Raw genomic sequence first — 16,819 nt, forward strand, 5'->3', positions numbered from 1 at the left:
AAAGTAAAGTTATGTCTCTATAAAAACAATTAGCTACTAATCAAACACACCTGGTCACCACCTACAGATTTAATGAAGTGTTATATATAACAAGGTCAGTTTACAAATTGTCAAAAAATATACAAAATAACAAAAATCCAAGACATGTTGTCACAATTAAAACTTTAAAATCCATGTACAAACATTACATTAATATCAATCTGCGAGTAGAAGTTAATGGTAAAAAGTTGTGTTATAAATACTAGTTACATAATTCAAAAACAAATTCACCTGTATTTCACCACATGTACATGAAGCAGAGTTACCTGTATTCTGCTATATGAATTTTGCTACATGAAGAAGAGTCACCTGTATTTTGCTAAATGAAACATAATCACCTGTATTTTGCTATATGATGCAGTTATCTGAATTCTTTTTTATATGAAACAGTCACCTGTGTTATGATACACAAAGCAAAGTCACCTGCATTTTGCTACATGAAGCTGAGTTACCTGTATTTTGCTACATGTACCTGAATCACCTGTTTTTTTTTTTTTGCTATATGAAGCAGTCACCTGAATTTGGGTGCATGAAATGAGTCACCTTGTATTTTGCTACACCAAGCAGAGTCATCTGAATTTTTCTACATGAAACAGTCACCTGTGTTATGCTACACAAAACAGAGTTACCTGTATTTTGCTACATGAAACAGCCACATGTATTTTGCTACATGAAGCAGAGTTACCTGTATTCTGCTACATGAAACAGCCACCTGTATTTTGCTACATGAAGAAGAGTCACCTGTATTCTGCTACATGAAGCAGTTACCTGTATTTTGCTACATGAAGCTGAGTTACCAGTATTCTGCTACATGTAACAGTCACCTGTATTCTGCTACATGAAGCAGAGTTACCTGTATTCTGCTACATGTGACAGTCACCAGTACTTTGCAACATGAAGCATAGTTACCAGTATTCTGCTACATGCAACAATTACCTGTATTCTGCTACATGAAACAGTCACCTGTATTTTGCTACATAAAGCTGAGTCACCTGTATTTTGCTACATGAAGCAGAGTTACCTGTATTTTGCTACATGAAGCAGAGTTATCTGCATTCTGCTACATGAAACAGTTACCTGTATTTTGCTACATGAAGCTGAATCACCTGTATTTTGCTACATGAAGCAGAATCACCAGTATTCTGCTACATGAAACGGTCACCTGTATTTTGCTACATGAAGCTGAGTGATCAGTATTCTGCTACATGTAACAGTCACCTGTATTCTGCTACATGAAGCAGAGTTACCAGTATTCTACTACATGAAGCAGTTACCAGTATTCTGCTACATGCAGCGGAGTTACCAGAATTCTGCTACATGAAACAGTCATCTGTATTTTGCTACATGAAAGGAGTCAATTATATTTTGCCACATCATGCTCAGTCTAATCAACTGGCCATTGAATCTAAAATAACTAACAGGCAGAGAGCACAACATCATCTCTCAGTATAAGAGGGTTATTTTCACCATTATGACACATTAAAGCTTTTCATTATAAAGTAAACAAATTACACCAAATAGTTTTATACAATGGTTGTAGAAATCGAAGACTCTCTAGAAGATTTAGTTTAAGGTATTTTGTCATGCAACCATTTCATGTAAACATATAACAGATTCTTGATAAGTCACTAGATGTGTACTAACTAAATGTGACTTGTACAATTACAACCTCCTTTTTTCTTGTAAAGCATAGAATTTCTTTGGATTTCACCTTCAACAGTTTGATTATCTACTAGCTTCATTCCTTCCCTGAAAGTCCTGGCTAGTTATACTTCACATTCTGATACATGTTTATACAGTTTTGAAAGAAGACTAATAATAATTTATTGCACCCTATCATCGTTGAGTGGGAATCAGATCTGTTGTGTCTGATCTCTGTTGTAATCTTCTATCATGTATTTTCCACTTGATGAAGACAATTATAAAAGGTATTATACAGAAACAAGTTAATCCAGCCATTATATATCCTGCTATTGTCAAGGCTTTTTCATTTGGTTCAACTTTATTATAGGCACAGTCTTTGAAATTACCTGTCAATAAGTACATTAAAATATGTAGTTACTGCAGTATAAAAAGACATATTTGATTAATGTTACAAAATATATGAATAGGGCTAAGTTAAATAAACCTTATAAAATTTAAACATTTCGTCTCCAAAAACCAAGAGAAAAAGTTTTCACAGGGAACACTGCCTGGGCTATGTATAATACCCATTATGGGAAACTTGCTTGCCTTAGATTGTATTCAACCCCTCATCAGATACTTGCCTGAGTAATGAATTCCACCCAAAATAGTAGACTTTAAAGCATTAGCGTCTCTTACAGGACATGTAGTCTGACCAAACCCTATCTGTTTGTTAGCCTTGTCAAATATCACATAGAATCCTTCCATAGCTACTGCTCCTATTACAGTTCCTGTCAATATCAGACAATATTGGACAATTAAATGTCAGATCTATGAACAGTTGTGCTAAGTATGGACACCATATTTAATTTATACAAAGTTGAAGAAAATGCTTATTTCTGACATTGTTTTAGTCTTTAATTCCAAAAAGGTGAGGGCCATAACAATTCAAATCCATCAAAACCTTCCTCTTGGTATGAACTAGCAGGACAATTTCAAAGAAAATCATTCATTTTTATTCAAGTTATAGTGTGTACCCTTTCTGGCCTGCAACTCCTTCATGGATATAGTAATCACCAAAGTACAATCAGTTATTTAGTGGTAGTTTCACTTAAAAAGAAGCCTTAATTTAGATTATCTCCCATTGCATTTACCAGACAAAACATGTCTTCTTTCATGCATATCTACTTATGATGTCTAATCATGTTTTAAAATTCCATCAAAACACATTAGGAAGGAGTTGCACTAACATGATATGCTGACAGACAACAGATGAGTTGATAAGACGAACTAGAGAATCCTTGCAGGGACATTAAATATCCCAACTGATATCGAAGTCCAGCAAAACATTATCAAAGGGTACAATTATCAAAATATGCTGCCATTCTGGATTAGTTCATTTATTTCACAGAAGAAAAAATACTGGCAAGGATTTTCATAGTACACAAGATAGGAATCGTGAAACCTATTGATATATGATGCCATTTTGAAATGCAACTTCCAGATTTCACATTTCTTTATCATTTGCGCATGAATTAGTCTAATTAGAGGTACACCAAACAGACAAGTTCTCACAAATAAAATTCTTTTTCTAAAAAAAAGTGAACTAAAAACATTTATTGAAAATAATTATACTTGTATTCAACAATGCAAATAAAAAATGTGCCATTAATAATTTTTTTATTTTTTGTATAGCTTCATTTTTTTAATATACTAGCATTTGCCTTATTTTTATTATACAGCTTTCTCAAAATGCATTCATATTTGATAATTCTACATGCTCAAACCAAAAAACTAGGTATATTCAAACTGCTTTGGCAAGGGAATTTTCAGGAACATTTAATTTTCTCATGATATAGGCTAAACATTTTTCTTTTAATTCATTTTCTTCTAACTGACAAGGGTGACAACACCGAATGTATATTATCAATTTTAACTAGAGGCTCAAGAGAGCCTGAATAGATCACCTGGTTAACCATTTGCTTATTTGAAAAACTTGAGGAATGAGACAGGCTAAGTAAAAATCAACTAAATTGTCAAATGAAGGAAATGCTTTTCATAGCATTTTCATGACCTGAACCAGAATTTTGCTAAAGGCAACAATTTTCGAATTTTTTTCAAAAACCTGTCTTATGACCCCTAAGTTCCATTTTAGTATAGGCAGCCATATCTGTTCACGGATTAAAAATCACAACAGTCATTTTGAACACAGTACACTAAAGAACTATTATGCTTATTTTTATTCAATGATCTTAAATGGTTTTAGAGAAGATTTTCAAAGTTGTACGTGTGAAAAAAAGAAAACAACAAAAAAACTGTTTCAGGGGTCGTAACTCCTACATTAGTCAATGAATGGTTTTGAAAATTTCGGCATTGGTCCTTCTCATGATGCTTAACAAGTTTATCCATGCCAGAAATTTGCTAAAGGCAACTGCCATCTGACCTCTATGTTCTATTTTTAGTAATGGCGGCCATGTTTTTTCATGAATCAACAATCCAATCTGTCAATTTGTGTGGAATACCCTAAGGAACATATATGTCAACTTTCACTGAACTCTGTGCAATGGATTTTGAGAAGATTATCTAAGTTGCACATGCGAAAATGCAAAAAAAACTGTTTCAGGGGCCGTAACTCCTACATCAGTTGACCAATTGTTTTGAAAATGTTGGCATAGGTCCGTCTCATGATGCTGAACAATATTACCCTGCAAAAATTTGCTAAAGGCAATGGTTTTTGAGTTATTTGCAAAAACTGCCATCTGTCCCCTTTGCTCTATTTTTAGTAACGGCTGCCATGTTTTTTCATGAATCAACAAACCCAAAAGTCATATTGTGTGGGATACAATAAGGAACACAAATGCCAACTTTCATTGAATTCTGCACAATGGATTTTGAGAAGATTTTCTAAGTGGCACATGCGAAAAATGCAAATAAAATAAACTGTTTCAGGGGCAGTAACTCCTACATCAGTTGACCAATTGTTTTGAAAATTTTGGCAAAAGTCCGTCTCATAATGCTAAACAATATAACTCTGCCAGAAATTTGCTAAAGGCAACAGTTTTTGAGTTATTTGCAAAAAAACTGCCATCTGACCCCTATGTTCTATTTTTAGTAACTGCGGCCCTGTTTTTTCATGAATCAACAATCCCAACAATCATTTTGTGCAGAACACCCTAATGAATAATCATGCCAAGTTTAAACCCTGTCAGTATAGTAGTTTCAGAGGAGAAGACTTTGTAAAATTTGTCCACGACGACGACGATGGACGCCAAGTGATGGCATAAGCTCACTTGGCCTTCCGCCAGGTGAGCTAAAAAGTAAATCTCCTGACTTAGAAGTATAACTGAGTGTGCCATTTCAGTATTGTGCATGTGAGTAAGATGTTGGAATATAAAAGAGTATGATTTTTACATTACCATGTGAACCTATAATTTGTGAACCATTTACAGATACTTGCCTTACAATCAATTCAAACTGGCATTAGATACTGTATACTGAAAAACTAGAATTAATTTTACTTGTATTTTTTCACTTTTTACTCTCCACTTTAGAAATAAGTACTTGTATTATATTCACCTGAAGTAGAATTAGAAACAGCAAATTTAAAGCAGTCTTTATCTGGTGCCTCATCATTGCTCTCTCCAACTGGTCTTAAATATTGCTGTAATACATATGATTATGTTTCTTAGAAAAATAAGTCCAAAATGTTCTCATTTTTATTCATGATAAAAAAATAAACTTTTTTTCAGAAAATCTTTAAGATACTCTCAAACCCCAGTCATTTCAAAGCCTTAAGAAATAAATCCCTCAAATTTTATTTCCTTGCAGTTAACTTACTAAGTTAACATTAATAGATTTGTAAAAGAAATCTGTGGTTACTGGGCAAAGATAAAACTGCATGTTCAGCCTCTTAATGTCTCCAAATGGAATATAATTAAATTTTGTATTAAATATGAGTATTTTAACATGGTAATGTTGGAAATTTGATAAAATATGAAACTGAATGGGAAGAGTGAATAATTAAAATATAATGAGTGCAGGAAAACACATAGACTTCTGGGTATTTCATTTCAAAATTAAATCATTTGTCCTAGAAAGCTTCATACGCCCCATAGACACAATTTGTTACAACTATAGACTTGAACCCTGAATATCAGTAGCAAGTATGGGCACTAAGTATCAATCTTAATATGGATTTTGATTGAATATTTGACACACGCTATTTTACTGATAGTAAAGGTGATACATTTTGTACTAGACTATATAGCACAAACTTTACTTAATAGATATTCAGTTTACATATTAAAATACATATAATCATTGTAATAACTCTTGTGGGACCTCAGTTACGGAAACAAAGTATTTGTATCTTGTATAATGCTAGGACACCTCTTGGGGCCAATCTATAATATAATCAATGCTATTTACAAAAAAAAACTCTTAATATTTACATGTGGGTCAGAAACCAAAACTGTAGAAACCACATTAAATTTGGTCAGACTTTAATAAATTATGCCATGTTAAATGTAGTTAGACCATTTGCACCATCATCACAATTGTTTTCAAGTCCTATGAAGTTTAATACACTTGTTACATTGGTGTTATATAAGGTTGAGGCTATCAGAAATTTTTTGTATATAAATTTCATTCAGATCTTTGACATTTTAGACCCAAACAACTCACTTAAATTCTTTTTGTAAGAAATCTTGCTGTAAAAACTTCATTTAAATCCATCAACTAATGCTCAAATTATTGCATGAAAACCAGATGTCTACAAATGACAGTACAATACATATATACAACTCCAAAATATGTGCAGTTGTATGAAATTTTGTTGCTTATACCTGTGGAGCTATCCTGAGTTCAAATTGAGTACCATTTAAAGTTGGCATGGATAAAGATATAACTGGAAAATTACTGTATGGAACATTTTTAGTTGGCCAACATATATTGGAAACACCTTTAAAGAATTCTTCTGATGGAGCTCCACCTCTGGTCTGAAAAAAAGTTGAACTATAAGCAGTGACTATAATTAATTATGCGTTTTAACTATAATAGCACTTTTGTAATATTTGACAAAGTAAATATTTACAAAATAAAATAAAAATTACAAGAGACTCCAAGGAGCCTCAATAAGTAACCTGAACAACAAGTTCCCATTTCTTTAAATGAACCAATGATAAAAAGCTAGAAAAACTGTGAGCAATGCTCACAAAACTGATACCCCACACACCCATTCAATAACATGCACCAATTGATTTGAATCAAAATCTAAATTAGAAGGTGCACAATGGGTATATGCAAAAAAGATACTGTGACAGTTTCATTAATAGGTAAGAGAGTGGTACCCCTTTGTGTAGCGGAAGAAAGGAAATACAAAGGAAAGACAGACACCACTATATATCCTCCCACTTGAGGGAGTACAAAACAGTTATTATAGTGCCTTGGTCCATTGTATACATTTTTTCCGTAATGATTATGCACACTTTTTTTAAATCTATATTTTCTATCAGTAATTTTTTTTTGAAGATCTAAGTTACCAGTTTTGACCAAAAAAAATGAAAATGCTTTTCATATTGTATTTGCATTGCTAATGCTCTGCATTAAAACTTTATACCTGTAAATAATCCTTGATTTGTTTAACTAGACTTGCAAATACTTTTATTGGAAGACGTAGATTGGTTGTTCCACTGTCCACTATTGTTTTCACAAAATTATACTAAAATAGAAACAAAACATGATGACATTTGATGTAAAAAGTGCATTTACTATAAAGAAAAAAACTATAGAAATACTGTGAACAATGCTCATTTACTCGATACCCCCACTCCCCATTTGATAGCAAACACTGTTTGACATACAAACACATTTGGATCAGGATCTAAAATAAGAGGTGCACAATGGGTCACATGTAATGAAGATTCTGTTAAAGTTTCATCAAATTCCATTCAGTTTTGAAAGAGGAGTAATGGTTAAGATAGGTACCCCACAAAGTCCATGTTTCGCTATGTGAAATCTTCAAACTGATATAAATCAAAATCTAAAGAAGGAGGTGCACAATGGGAAAATGTCATAAATATTCTGTAATACTTTCATTAATTCCATTCTACCTAACAGAAAAAAGCAATGATATACTCCCTAACACTGTGTCAAATAAAATATAATTAGGTATCCTATATATAGAACAGTCATCAATTTCACAAAAAAATAATCGTAAGTTATGATGTCACAATACTTTGATCTATTATGACATCAGAACATACAACTGATTTTACACTTAAGATTTTGTGCAAAAAGCTCAGCAGATTTCATTTATTCTTATCAGTATAATAGTTCTACAGGCGCTGAATAAACAAGGAAATGAAGCCAATGTTAACTTTGGATTGTTACTTCAATTCATCTCACGATTTATCGAATTACTCTTCTGCTTTAGGTGATGTGCTTTTTTCATATAGGTAGAATATGGTTTTTAAGATAAATATAAATTAATCTGTAATGCTGTAAACAAGAAGATAAACTTTACCCCCTCCCCACAAACACATTTATATTATAACACGCTAACCTCTTTACAATCCAGCTGTAGACTGATACCATTAACTTTGATATCTATAATAACTACATCATAATACCATTGTTTGTTAACTGGGGTATAGTATAATGGTCCTACATATAGAGAAGGATCTGTGTCACCAAATGTCTGCAACATGAAATTATATATATTCATATATTTCATATTCTTCGAATAAATATAGCATTAATGCAAATTAGAAAAACAATTTTTTATTAAATTCATTGGGTTAATATCACCTCATATCATAAGACTACAAAGTATCATGTCCTCTTTAGAATACATAACTAAGTAGTCTGCAAAATTTCAATACAAAATTGATACATAGATTAATAGTGTTTTTAAGTACATTGTACTTGTAATTAAATAGAAATACATCACACTTAAAATCAGAACACTTATGGTATTATATTATTTGTTCATTAAAAGAGGTGTGTAAGAATCTTTGTACTCTTAACTGTAATTAAAAAAATCAGTTTATAAATTTATGCAATAGTTGTACAACTTTAATACCTGACCAAACATTATGATGCTAGACATTAAGCCAATATTAGCTCCTGCAATCCCTTGAAACCATAAACATGATCCAATGATACACTGACACACTGGTACTTGCCAAAGTCCCACCCAACTCAACATCTTATACCCCGAGTTCCCTTCTATCTCCACATTTGATACACTGGCACACTGGCACTCACCAAAGTCTCTCTCATCTCCACATCTGTTACACTTGTATTCACCAAAGTCCCTGCTATCTCCTCATCTGAAACCCCGACATCCCTCCCATCTCCACATCTGAAATACTGACACTGGTACACACCAAAGTCCCCCCCAACATCTCCACATCTGATAGACTGACACACTTGTACTCACCAAAGTACCCCTACCGTCTCCACATCTGATACACTGACACTTTTGTACTCACCAAAGTCCCTCCCATCTCCACATCTGATTTGTCTTCTGTCTCATACACCAACCCACATAACTGTAAACTGAAGATGTTATCTATGCCTGTGTCCCTTACCATAGAATCAAAGAATGGAGTTACAGAACTATCAGGCTGAAACAGTAATCAAAGTATGGACTGACAGAACTATCATTACATGCCAAAAATGATATAGAGTAGGTATTAAAACACTAGAAGCTCTAAAGAGTCTGAATTGCTCACCTGGTTTGATAAGCTACTTCCAATTTCTTGTAAAAGGGGCCATGTTTTTGGGATGAAAATTCCTAACAGTCATTTTGTGCAGGATACCCTAAGGAACAAAACTTTCACTGAATTCTGTACAATAGTTTTAGAAGTTTTAAAGTCAAGAATGAAAAATAACAACAACAAAAAAATGTCCATAAAGGGCAATAACTCCCTAGATTAATCCTACGAGGAGAAATGACCCGACCAGTGAAAGCTATATTTTATATAGCCCAGCTGGTCGAGTGGTCTAGGGTGCTGGACTTGGTGCAGGCGGTGTTGCCATAGATGTCACAGTGGTACAAGTTCGAGTCCTGTGAACGACTAAAAATTTGACAGTTCTAACATCGTATATATATATATATGTGTGTGTATGTTCTATTTCAAGTAACAGTTTAACATGCATAGATATTGCACTAGTCATTTGCACTTTTAAGGTAACAGTGTTCACATGTAGCCCAACATATTACAACTTGTCAAGGATGTGTACTGAATGACTTTTACAACTGGCAATGTGCATGTCGTAGTTCTTTTTTTATTTACTGCCCTTTTCTGTTTTATCATAATAATTTCCATAAAAGGTCACAAAAGTTCACTTATAATGTTTTACTGAATATGAATTTGATTTTCCTTCACTTTACAAGAATGAATGCAAATGTTATATAGCTAATACACATCTATATAATACCTGTATTTATTTACAGAATTTGTGTGTGTGTGGGGAGGAGAGGGTAATTTACACAAACCATGCCTATTTTGGCACATGCTTCTTACATGGTTATCAAAATTAAACCATGGTTGTGGTCTCAAAGGCCTTTTGAGGATGTTATATAAGAATTTTGTATTATCTATGAAAACCAAACAGACCCTACATCTATTATTTACACCAGCAGTATGTTTAAAAACTTATACAATAAAGGATATACATGTACCTTGAATCTAAGACAAAATTTACATAAAAATTGACCATTGTTTGCTATTTTTTCTATCTATTGTGTTCATGAAAAGACCATTTTGGTTCATTTATTAGTCTGTTGTAAAAAACCCACCCTTGCTATTTCAGCATAGGCAAAGCCTAGAATGTCCTGCCAGTTAGATCCATTAATGAAGAAATTACTGGACTCAGTGATAAAAGTTATTTGGCATCTAGCAGTGACATTAATGGACTTGGTGGTGACTATATCTGATCCCAGTATACCTTTCCAGTTACCCTGTGTGTAGAGAACATAAACTTCGGTGCCTATCTCATTGTAACTTGATGATCTGTTAAAAGATTTAAAATATAATCAAAACTAAAGTACAGGGTCATTAAACTTCAATTGGGTCCTATTACAAACCTGTAATACAAAATTAGAAATTCAATTCAATTTTACATTTTTGATCAGAACAAGGTACTATTCAAAGAAGGAATTAATTTGGAATTTAGAAAATGAGAGAAAAAGAACTTGTAAATTTACCCCTCATAAAGGGGTTAGTCATGCTGGCACGGCTAAGTGGTGAGGTAAGTTGGATAGCAGAAGGCAAGGAAAACTATTACCCCCCCCCCCCCCCATCCCCAACTTAAGGCCAAAAACCACTAATTCCACTTCCCATAGGCTTCTATGCTAATTTCACAATATTCAATGGCTTCTCTGGACTTTACCTTAACTTTAACCTGCAGAGGACTATATATCAGCATGATTCTACATATGTCAGCTCACAATCCTCAGAATGGCATGTGGGGTTAGCAGACTTGCAGTGCAGTACTGGTCACCGGAAGTGAAGGGTCTATAAATAGCATGGGAAATCCCAGTGTTTTCACAAGATAGGGATATTTAAAAATCATTATGGAGATTAGGCTTCACATCACAAGAAGCCAAATGCACCTATAAAATGTACAGAAATGTTTTTCCTTTCAGAAACTGTTTAAATTTTTTAAATAAGATGAGAACTTTTTTCACAGCACTATGAGGAACAGGGGTAATTTCTGCGTAGGACTATTTTTGCGTATGTTCCAAATGCTTATTGGTTGAATTGGTGGTCTGTAACCTAAAGAGTCACTTTTTGTCTTAGAAAAAATAAATAACTATACAGGTATCTTCCTACACACATACTGAATGCATTTGCAAAGTTTCAGTGAAATGTGACAAGATTTTTTTTTAAATATTTGATTTTTAAATATAGGGTAACCAAGTTGTGCGAGCAAAAAAGTGACAATATTCTACCATACTTAAATGCATTAAATATTTGCAAAGAACTTTTTCTGACTTTTCAAATAAAAAATATCAATCACAACTTGTTTTTTAACAATATTAATGAAGAAATAGTTTTAAAAGTAATCATTTTCTGAGAAATTGGTCTGTTTTTTAAAATTTATTTCTGACATGCCTCCCCCTTTTTTTTGATCACATGTCAAAAATCCTAAATCTTTAGATTTTCACAAAAGGTGATATATTTGGCTTTAAATTTGTAAATACAGTGTTTTCACATTAAAACATGACCAGTAAAGGGCACCTAAAGCAAAAAAAGTACTCAATAATGGATTTTCCATGTTGCCATAGGGGAATGCTTATATGGCCTTAACCGCAGTAATGAAAGTGAGTTTTTCCTCATTTCTAACCTAATTTTTGCTCAAATCTACACAAAACTTGATTTCAAGTGCTTATTACCACCATATTTAGGTAAATATAGCCCTCAAAGTTTAATATTTGATATTTTTACTAAATTTTCTACACTTTTTACAAGATAGGACATAAAAATCAGCCAAAAAGACCAATTTTCCATAATTTGGACCTATAACTTAAAAAAATGCATATTTTGAAGGATTTTTGTAGTGTATTCCTCTCATGGCAAAGTTAACAAGATCTTCAAGTAGTTTAAAGCTATTTCAAGAAACTTTTCATTTTGCCATGGCTTCATCTTAAGGCCAAAAACCACTAATTCCACTTCCCATAGGCTTCTATGCTAATTTCACAATATTCAATGGCTTCTCTGGACTTTACCTTAACTTTAACCTGCAGAGGACTATATATCAGCATGATTCTACATATGTCAGCTCACAATCCTCAGAATGGCATGTGGGGTTAGCAGACTTGCAGTGCAGTACTGGTCACCGGAAGTGAAGGGTCTATAAATAGCATGGGAAATCCCAGTGTTTTCACAAGATAGGGGTATATTTAAAAATCATTATGGAGATTAGGCTTCACATCACAAGAAGCCAAATGCACCTATAAAATGTACAGAAATGTTTTTCCTTTCAGAAACTGTTTAAATTTTTTAAATAAGATGAGAACTTTTTTCACAGCACTATGAGGAACAGGGGTAATTTCTGCGTAGGACTATTTTTGCGTACGTTCCAAATGCTTATTGGTTGAATTGGTGGTCTGTAACCTAAAGTAATGACAGCATGACTAACCCCCTTAGTAGGGGTTCTCAGGTCAGTTTAACAAATTATTTTTTTATTTAATTTACAAATCCCTAGTTTCTAGTATTTCTGAACAGACCCATTCTATTGGAATTACAGTAATTAGTGATAATCTACTGTTATACTGCTAGAACCAACAACTAAATTATTTGATAAATTAATAAAATGAGCAAATCTTGATAAAACTAAATCTTGATACAACCACAAAGGTTCCTAAACACTTGGAACAAATATGGACACAACATCAAACTAGATACACCTCTTAATATGGATTGTGATTAAATGTTTTGACTTTTTATTTAGATATAAGAAATACCCTGTAACTAATTATAATTTCTACAAAGTTGAAGATGATGCATTTTTCTAGCCTTTTTTTTGGTTCATCATTCCTAAAAGGTAAGGTCAATTACCTTATATATCCATTTAAACATTTTTTTTTGTGGTGTGAAACCTAAAGGTACAATTTCATGGATACTCAAATTACTGCCCTGAAACCAGAGAATGTTTGTTTTTTGCCCCTTTTTGCCCATAATTTCTTCATTGCCATACCATTATAAGACCACAATTTTTTTTTACAGTTGTATGAAAATTATTTTAACAACTGGATTATACTGGATGAGGAATTAACAATTCACATACCTGTTTGTCATAAAAAAGTATTCCACTGCTGGATTAGGAGAGGCTGCAATAGCAAAGTTACTACTCCCTGTGTCAATTAATACATTCATCTACAAAATACATGAGAAATTGAAGCTTACTAAAAACTATTCCTTTTTCTGTGATAAATAAAGTATTAAACTACTAATTACCAGTGCTTAAAAATTTTATTATTTTACAAGATATTAAACAAAAGTTCAATATATTGTACTTACATCTTAATAACTTCAAAAAAATAAATAATTAAGAATGCCATGTTCCTCTTTTAAGCTCTTGAAATAATAAAGTACACATGAGAAATACAAACCCTCTGAGAAGGTGTTCCAATATCAACTTGTATGTAATACCCCTGACCAGGCTTTCCATGTAAATTATGCCTCTGTTTTCTAACATCAATAGATCCAACACAGGTAATGTGTAGCCCTAGTAGAAGGGCAAAGGAAGTTGAATACCATTTCTTTTTCGATGGCAGTCTTCTCTTCATACAAGCAAAGGTTTCCATATGGATACCTGGTTTGAAAATCACCTATTCACAGTGCAAACCATTCTCTTTTAAGTAAAATTGATCAACTGTAAAAAGAAATAAACATTTTGATTCCACTTTATACCATATTTTTAAAAACATTTTAGGTACAGTTCCATATAAATTTCATTGCAGAATTGTTGAAATGTCTATGGCCAGTTATCAATAATTTGAATAAATTTACAGCTTTCTTAATTCAATCTTAACTTTAAGTTTTTACAAAAGAAATGTGTTGTGGTTACAGATAAAATGTATGATGTCTTTCGATACAACCTCTTTTCTGTTGTCTTTAAATGCAGGAAAGTTGATTCTTGATAAAATGAAATTGGTCTGCAATTTCAAAGCAGCAGAGGGGGAATACCTTTTTTTTCATTTTGTTTGAAGTTTTGCTACTGGCGATTTATATCAATCATTTGGAATTATGTGATGCTGCCATTTTTCACAACGACTGCTATAGACTATAAAGTCTCTGGGCATATGTTACCTATGTCTGGATATGCAGTTTGCATATAACACCTCCTAATGACACCCTTTCAGCTTGAGTTATAACAGTAACATAGCGTGGGTAGTTGTTCCATAAATTATCTTTATTGTTGTTTCTTAAATATGACTACCGTGTGGGTCAGGGTGTCAAAAGAATAGGTACGCAGCAGCACTAAGCTTGTCATAAAAGGCGACTAAATAGTGCTCAGAACCCTGGGAGGGCTAGGGCACTTTGCTCACAAAGCAGCTGGGTTGAGTGGCCCAGGTGATGGAGTGGGGTACCCCTGGAATGTCACATGTCAGGCCACGATACAGAAAACCTGATGCAAACCATAGTGTTGCAATGTGTTTGGAAAGATGCCATGTTCCTCACACGTTAAAGAACCCTGTTGTGGTATTCTCCCAGAGTAGGAACCATTTGGCTCCGCCACAGAAGGCTGAATTGTCAAACCCTACCCAACTCTTATTTCCAGTGGCAATCAAAATTTGTCAACCCTACTATCCATGTGTCCCATCCCATTTTTCATGTCATCATCATTTCATGTTCATTTTATCATGGATTTCATGTTCATCGCCTGAATATTGCTGCTCGGGCATTAAAACCCAACAATCAATCATTCAATCTTAAATATAACTGGTTTTTTTTCAGTAGTTTTAAACAATAAAAAATTATTTGTTTATGTTCATCAAAGACATGAATGGTATTTAATCTGCTCATCAATTCTTTAAGTTTATTCATCTTTTCCTAACCTTATGAAAAATGCTTTTCTAATCAATTATTATTATAATTTTATAAGTTTACTACAGTCATCCATCTTTATTTTACTTAAATACAAATATGTAAAATTCATAACCATATACAATAGTTAAAAAATTATGGACAAAATATACAGTGGCTAAGATAATTTGTGACTTTGGTAAAGGTGGTAGTGTGGCCGAAACAACTTGCATCTGTGTAATTTATACAAACAAACGTTTTAAGTGTGGGTCTTAATAGGGTAGGTTCATTGATGAGTCAACTAGGATTAACTGAACTCAGGTGTTCTGTGAAGTCTTACATGTTGTTTGAGACATCACCTATGACAATATGGCAGTGCATCATCAACATTCATTTTCTAGGACAGGTAGATTCATCCCTTATAAAAAATCATATAATCTGAGCATGTATTAGAAAGGCTTATCCTAGTATTTGTTATTTGATTCTATTTCTTTGGTATATACATGTATGGTATTTTTCAATCTTTTCTTCCTTTATCTTGAAGATTGAAATCCTGTTGGTATTTTAATGAAAATCTTTTTTCAACTTTCATTGCAAAGCATACTCAACTTTTTTACATTTAAAAGTACTCTGACATTTTAAATTGTACCTCGCAATGGGGAGTGTATATTAGAGGGAGAAGCCATTTGCAATAATCTATATAGAACATTGTTGTTGCTATTTAGCTGTTCATTAGCCAATTTTCTCAAATTTCTCTGTTGAAAATAGGCCCATTAGGGTAACTTGGCTAAGAGTGTTTATAAAAAAAATAGATATCTTTTGATGAGTGATGTCCCAAATTAAAAATAAAAGATTGGAGAATGGCAACAGGGAAGAAGGAAAAATTATATTTTGAATTCCAATTGGAAACTAACTCCTTATTCTAATCAATAAGTGATAAACATGTATTATTTGTACATGCAGTCATGTTCATGTCATTTCATAGGCAATAGACAATTTTATTTGCACTAACACATTTACAGTACATGGTTATGGCATGAACAAAAACAGAACAATGTAATATACATTACATATAAACTAAATTTATGACCATGGTGCGACAGTGGTGTAAATCTGATCAAAACAGATTAATCTATAGTTTTAACGTTATATATTAATATAATTTCTGTTAAATTAAATTGACCTTCGATTCAAACATTCACTCATGAATTTGATAGTTATTTTTAGTATTTCTATAGTAATACTAATAGAGCTACTGTTTAATATGAATGCTATGTCTCTTGGTGTGAGGTGAGGTTTTGATGAAGAAATTAAATTATGGTTGTCCAATTTCATTCTGTATTGATTTCCTTGCGGTGCGTAGTGGGTGCACACCAAGAAGAAATGATAATTGATATGTACACAGTACAGTATCTCTGGCTCGTGTTTCTCAAATAACCTGCAATTAGTAAAAGTTCACATAAAGTTTTCAAACAAACAACATTCACTCCACATTTTCCCAGTTACTAATGCCTCTTACATTCTAATTTTCTCGGAAGTAATAGTTCATTTTCTGATTTCTTAAATTAGTCGATAAAGGGAGACAATGCCAATTCAACCACCTGTTCTCAACTTCC

General features: G+C 32.9%; 1 protein-coding gene across 1 annotated transcript; it reads right to left on the reverse strand.

Annotated features, from left to right (window-relative positions):
- Positions 1-310: 310 nt before the first annotated feature.
- On the reverse strand, positions 311-16,808 carry LOC148615597 (beta-secretase 1-like). Its single transcript, XM_088581985.1, has 11 exons — positions 16,723-16,808; positions 13,787-14,049; positions 13,462-13,550; positions 10,469-10,682; positions 9,156-9,290; positions 8,225-8,359; positions 7,280-7,381; positions 6,507-6,659; positions 5,239-5,323; positions 2,307-2,453; positions 311-2,069 (listed from the first exon to the last, which is right to left on the reverse strand). Exons 2-11 carry the CDS (start codon positions 13,979-13,981, stop codon positions 1,876-1,878), a joined length of 1,449 nt encoding a protein of 482 aa, XP_088438111.1. The 5' UTR covers positions 13,982-14,049; positions 16,723-16,808; the 3' UTR covers positions 311-1,875.
- Positions 16,809-16,819: the final 11 nt, after the last annotated feature.

Source organism: Perna viridis, chromosome 5 (assembly GCF_037379345.1).
Source record: "Perna viridis isolate PV_CMFRI_1.1 ecotype Kerala chromosome 5, ASM3737934v1, whole genome shotgun sequence".
NCBI classification, from domain to species: domain Eukaryota; kingdom Metazoa; phylum Mollusca; class Bivalvia; order Mytilida; family Mytilidae; genus Perna; species Perna viridis.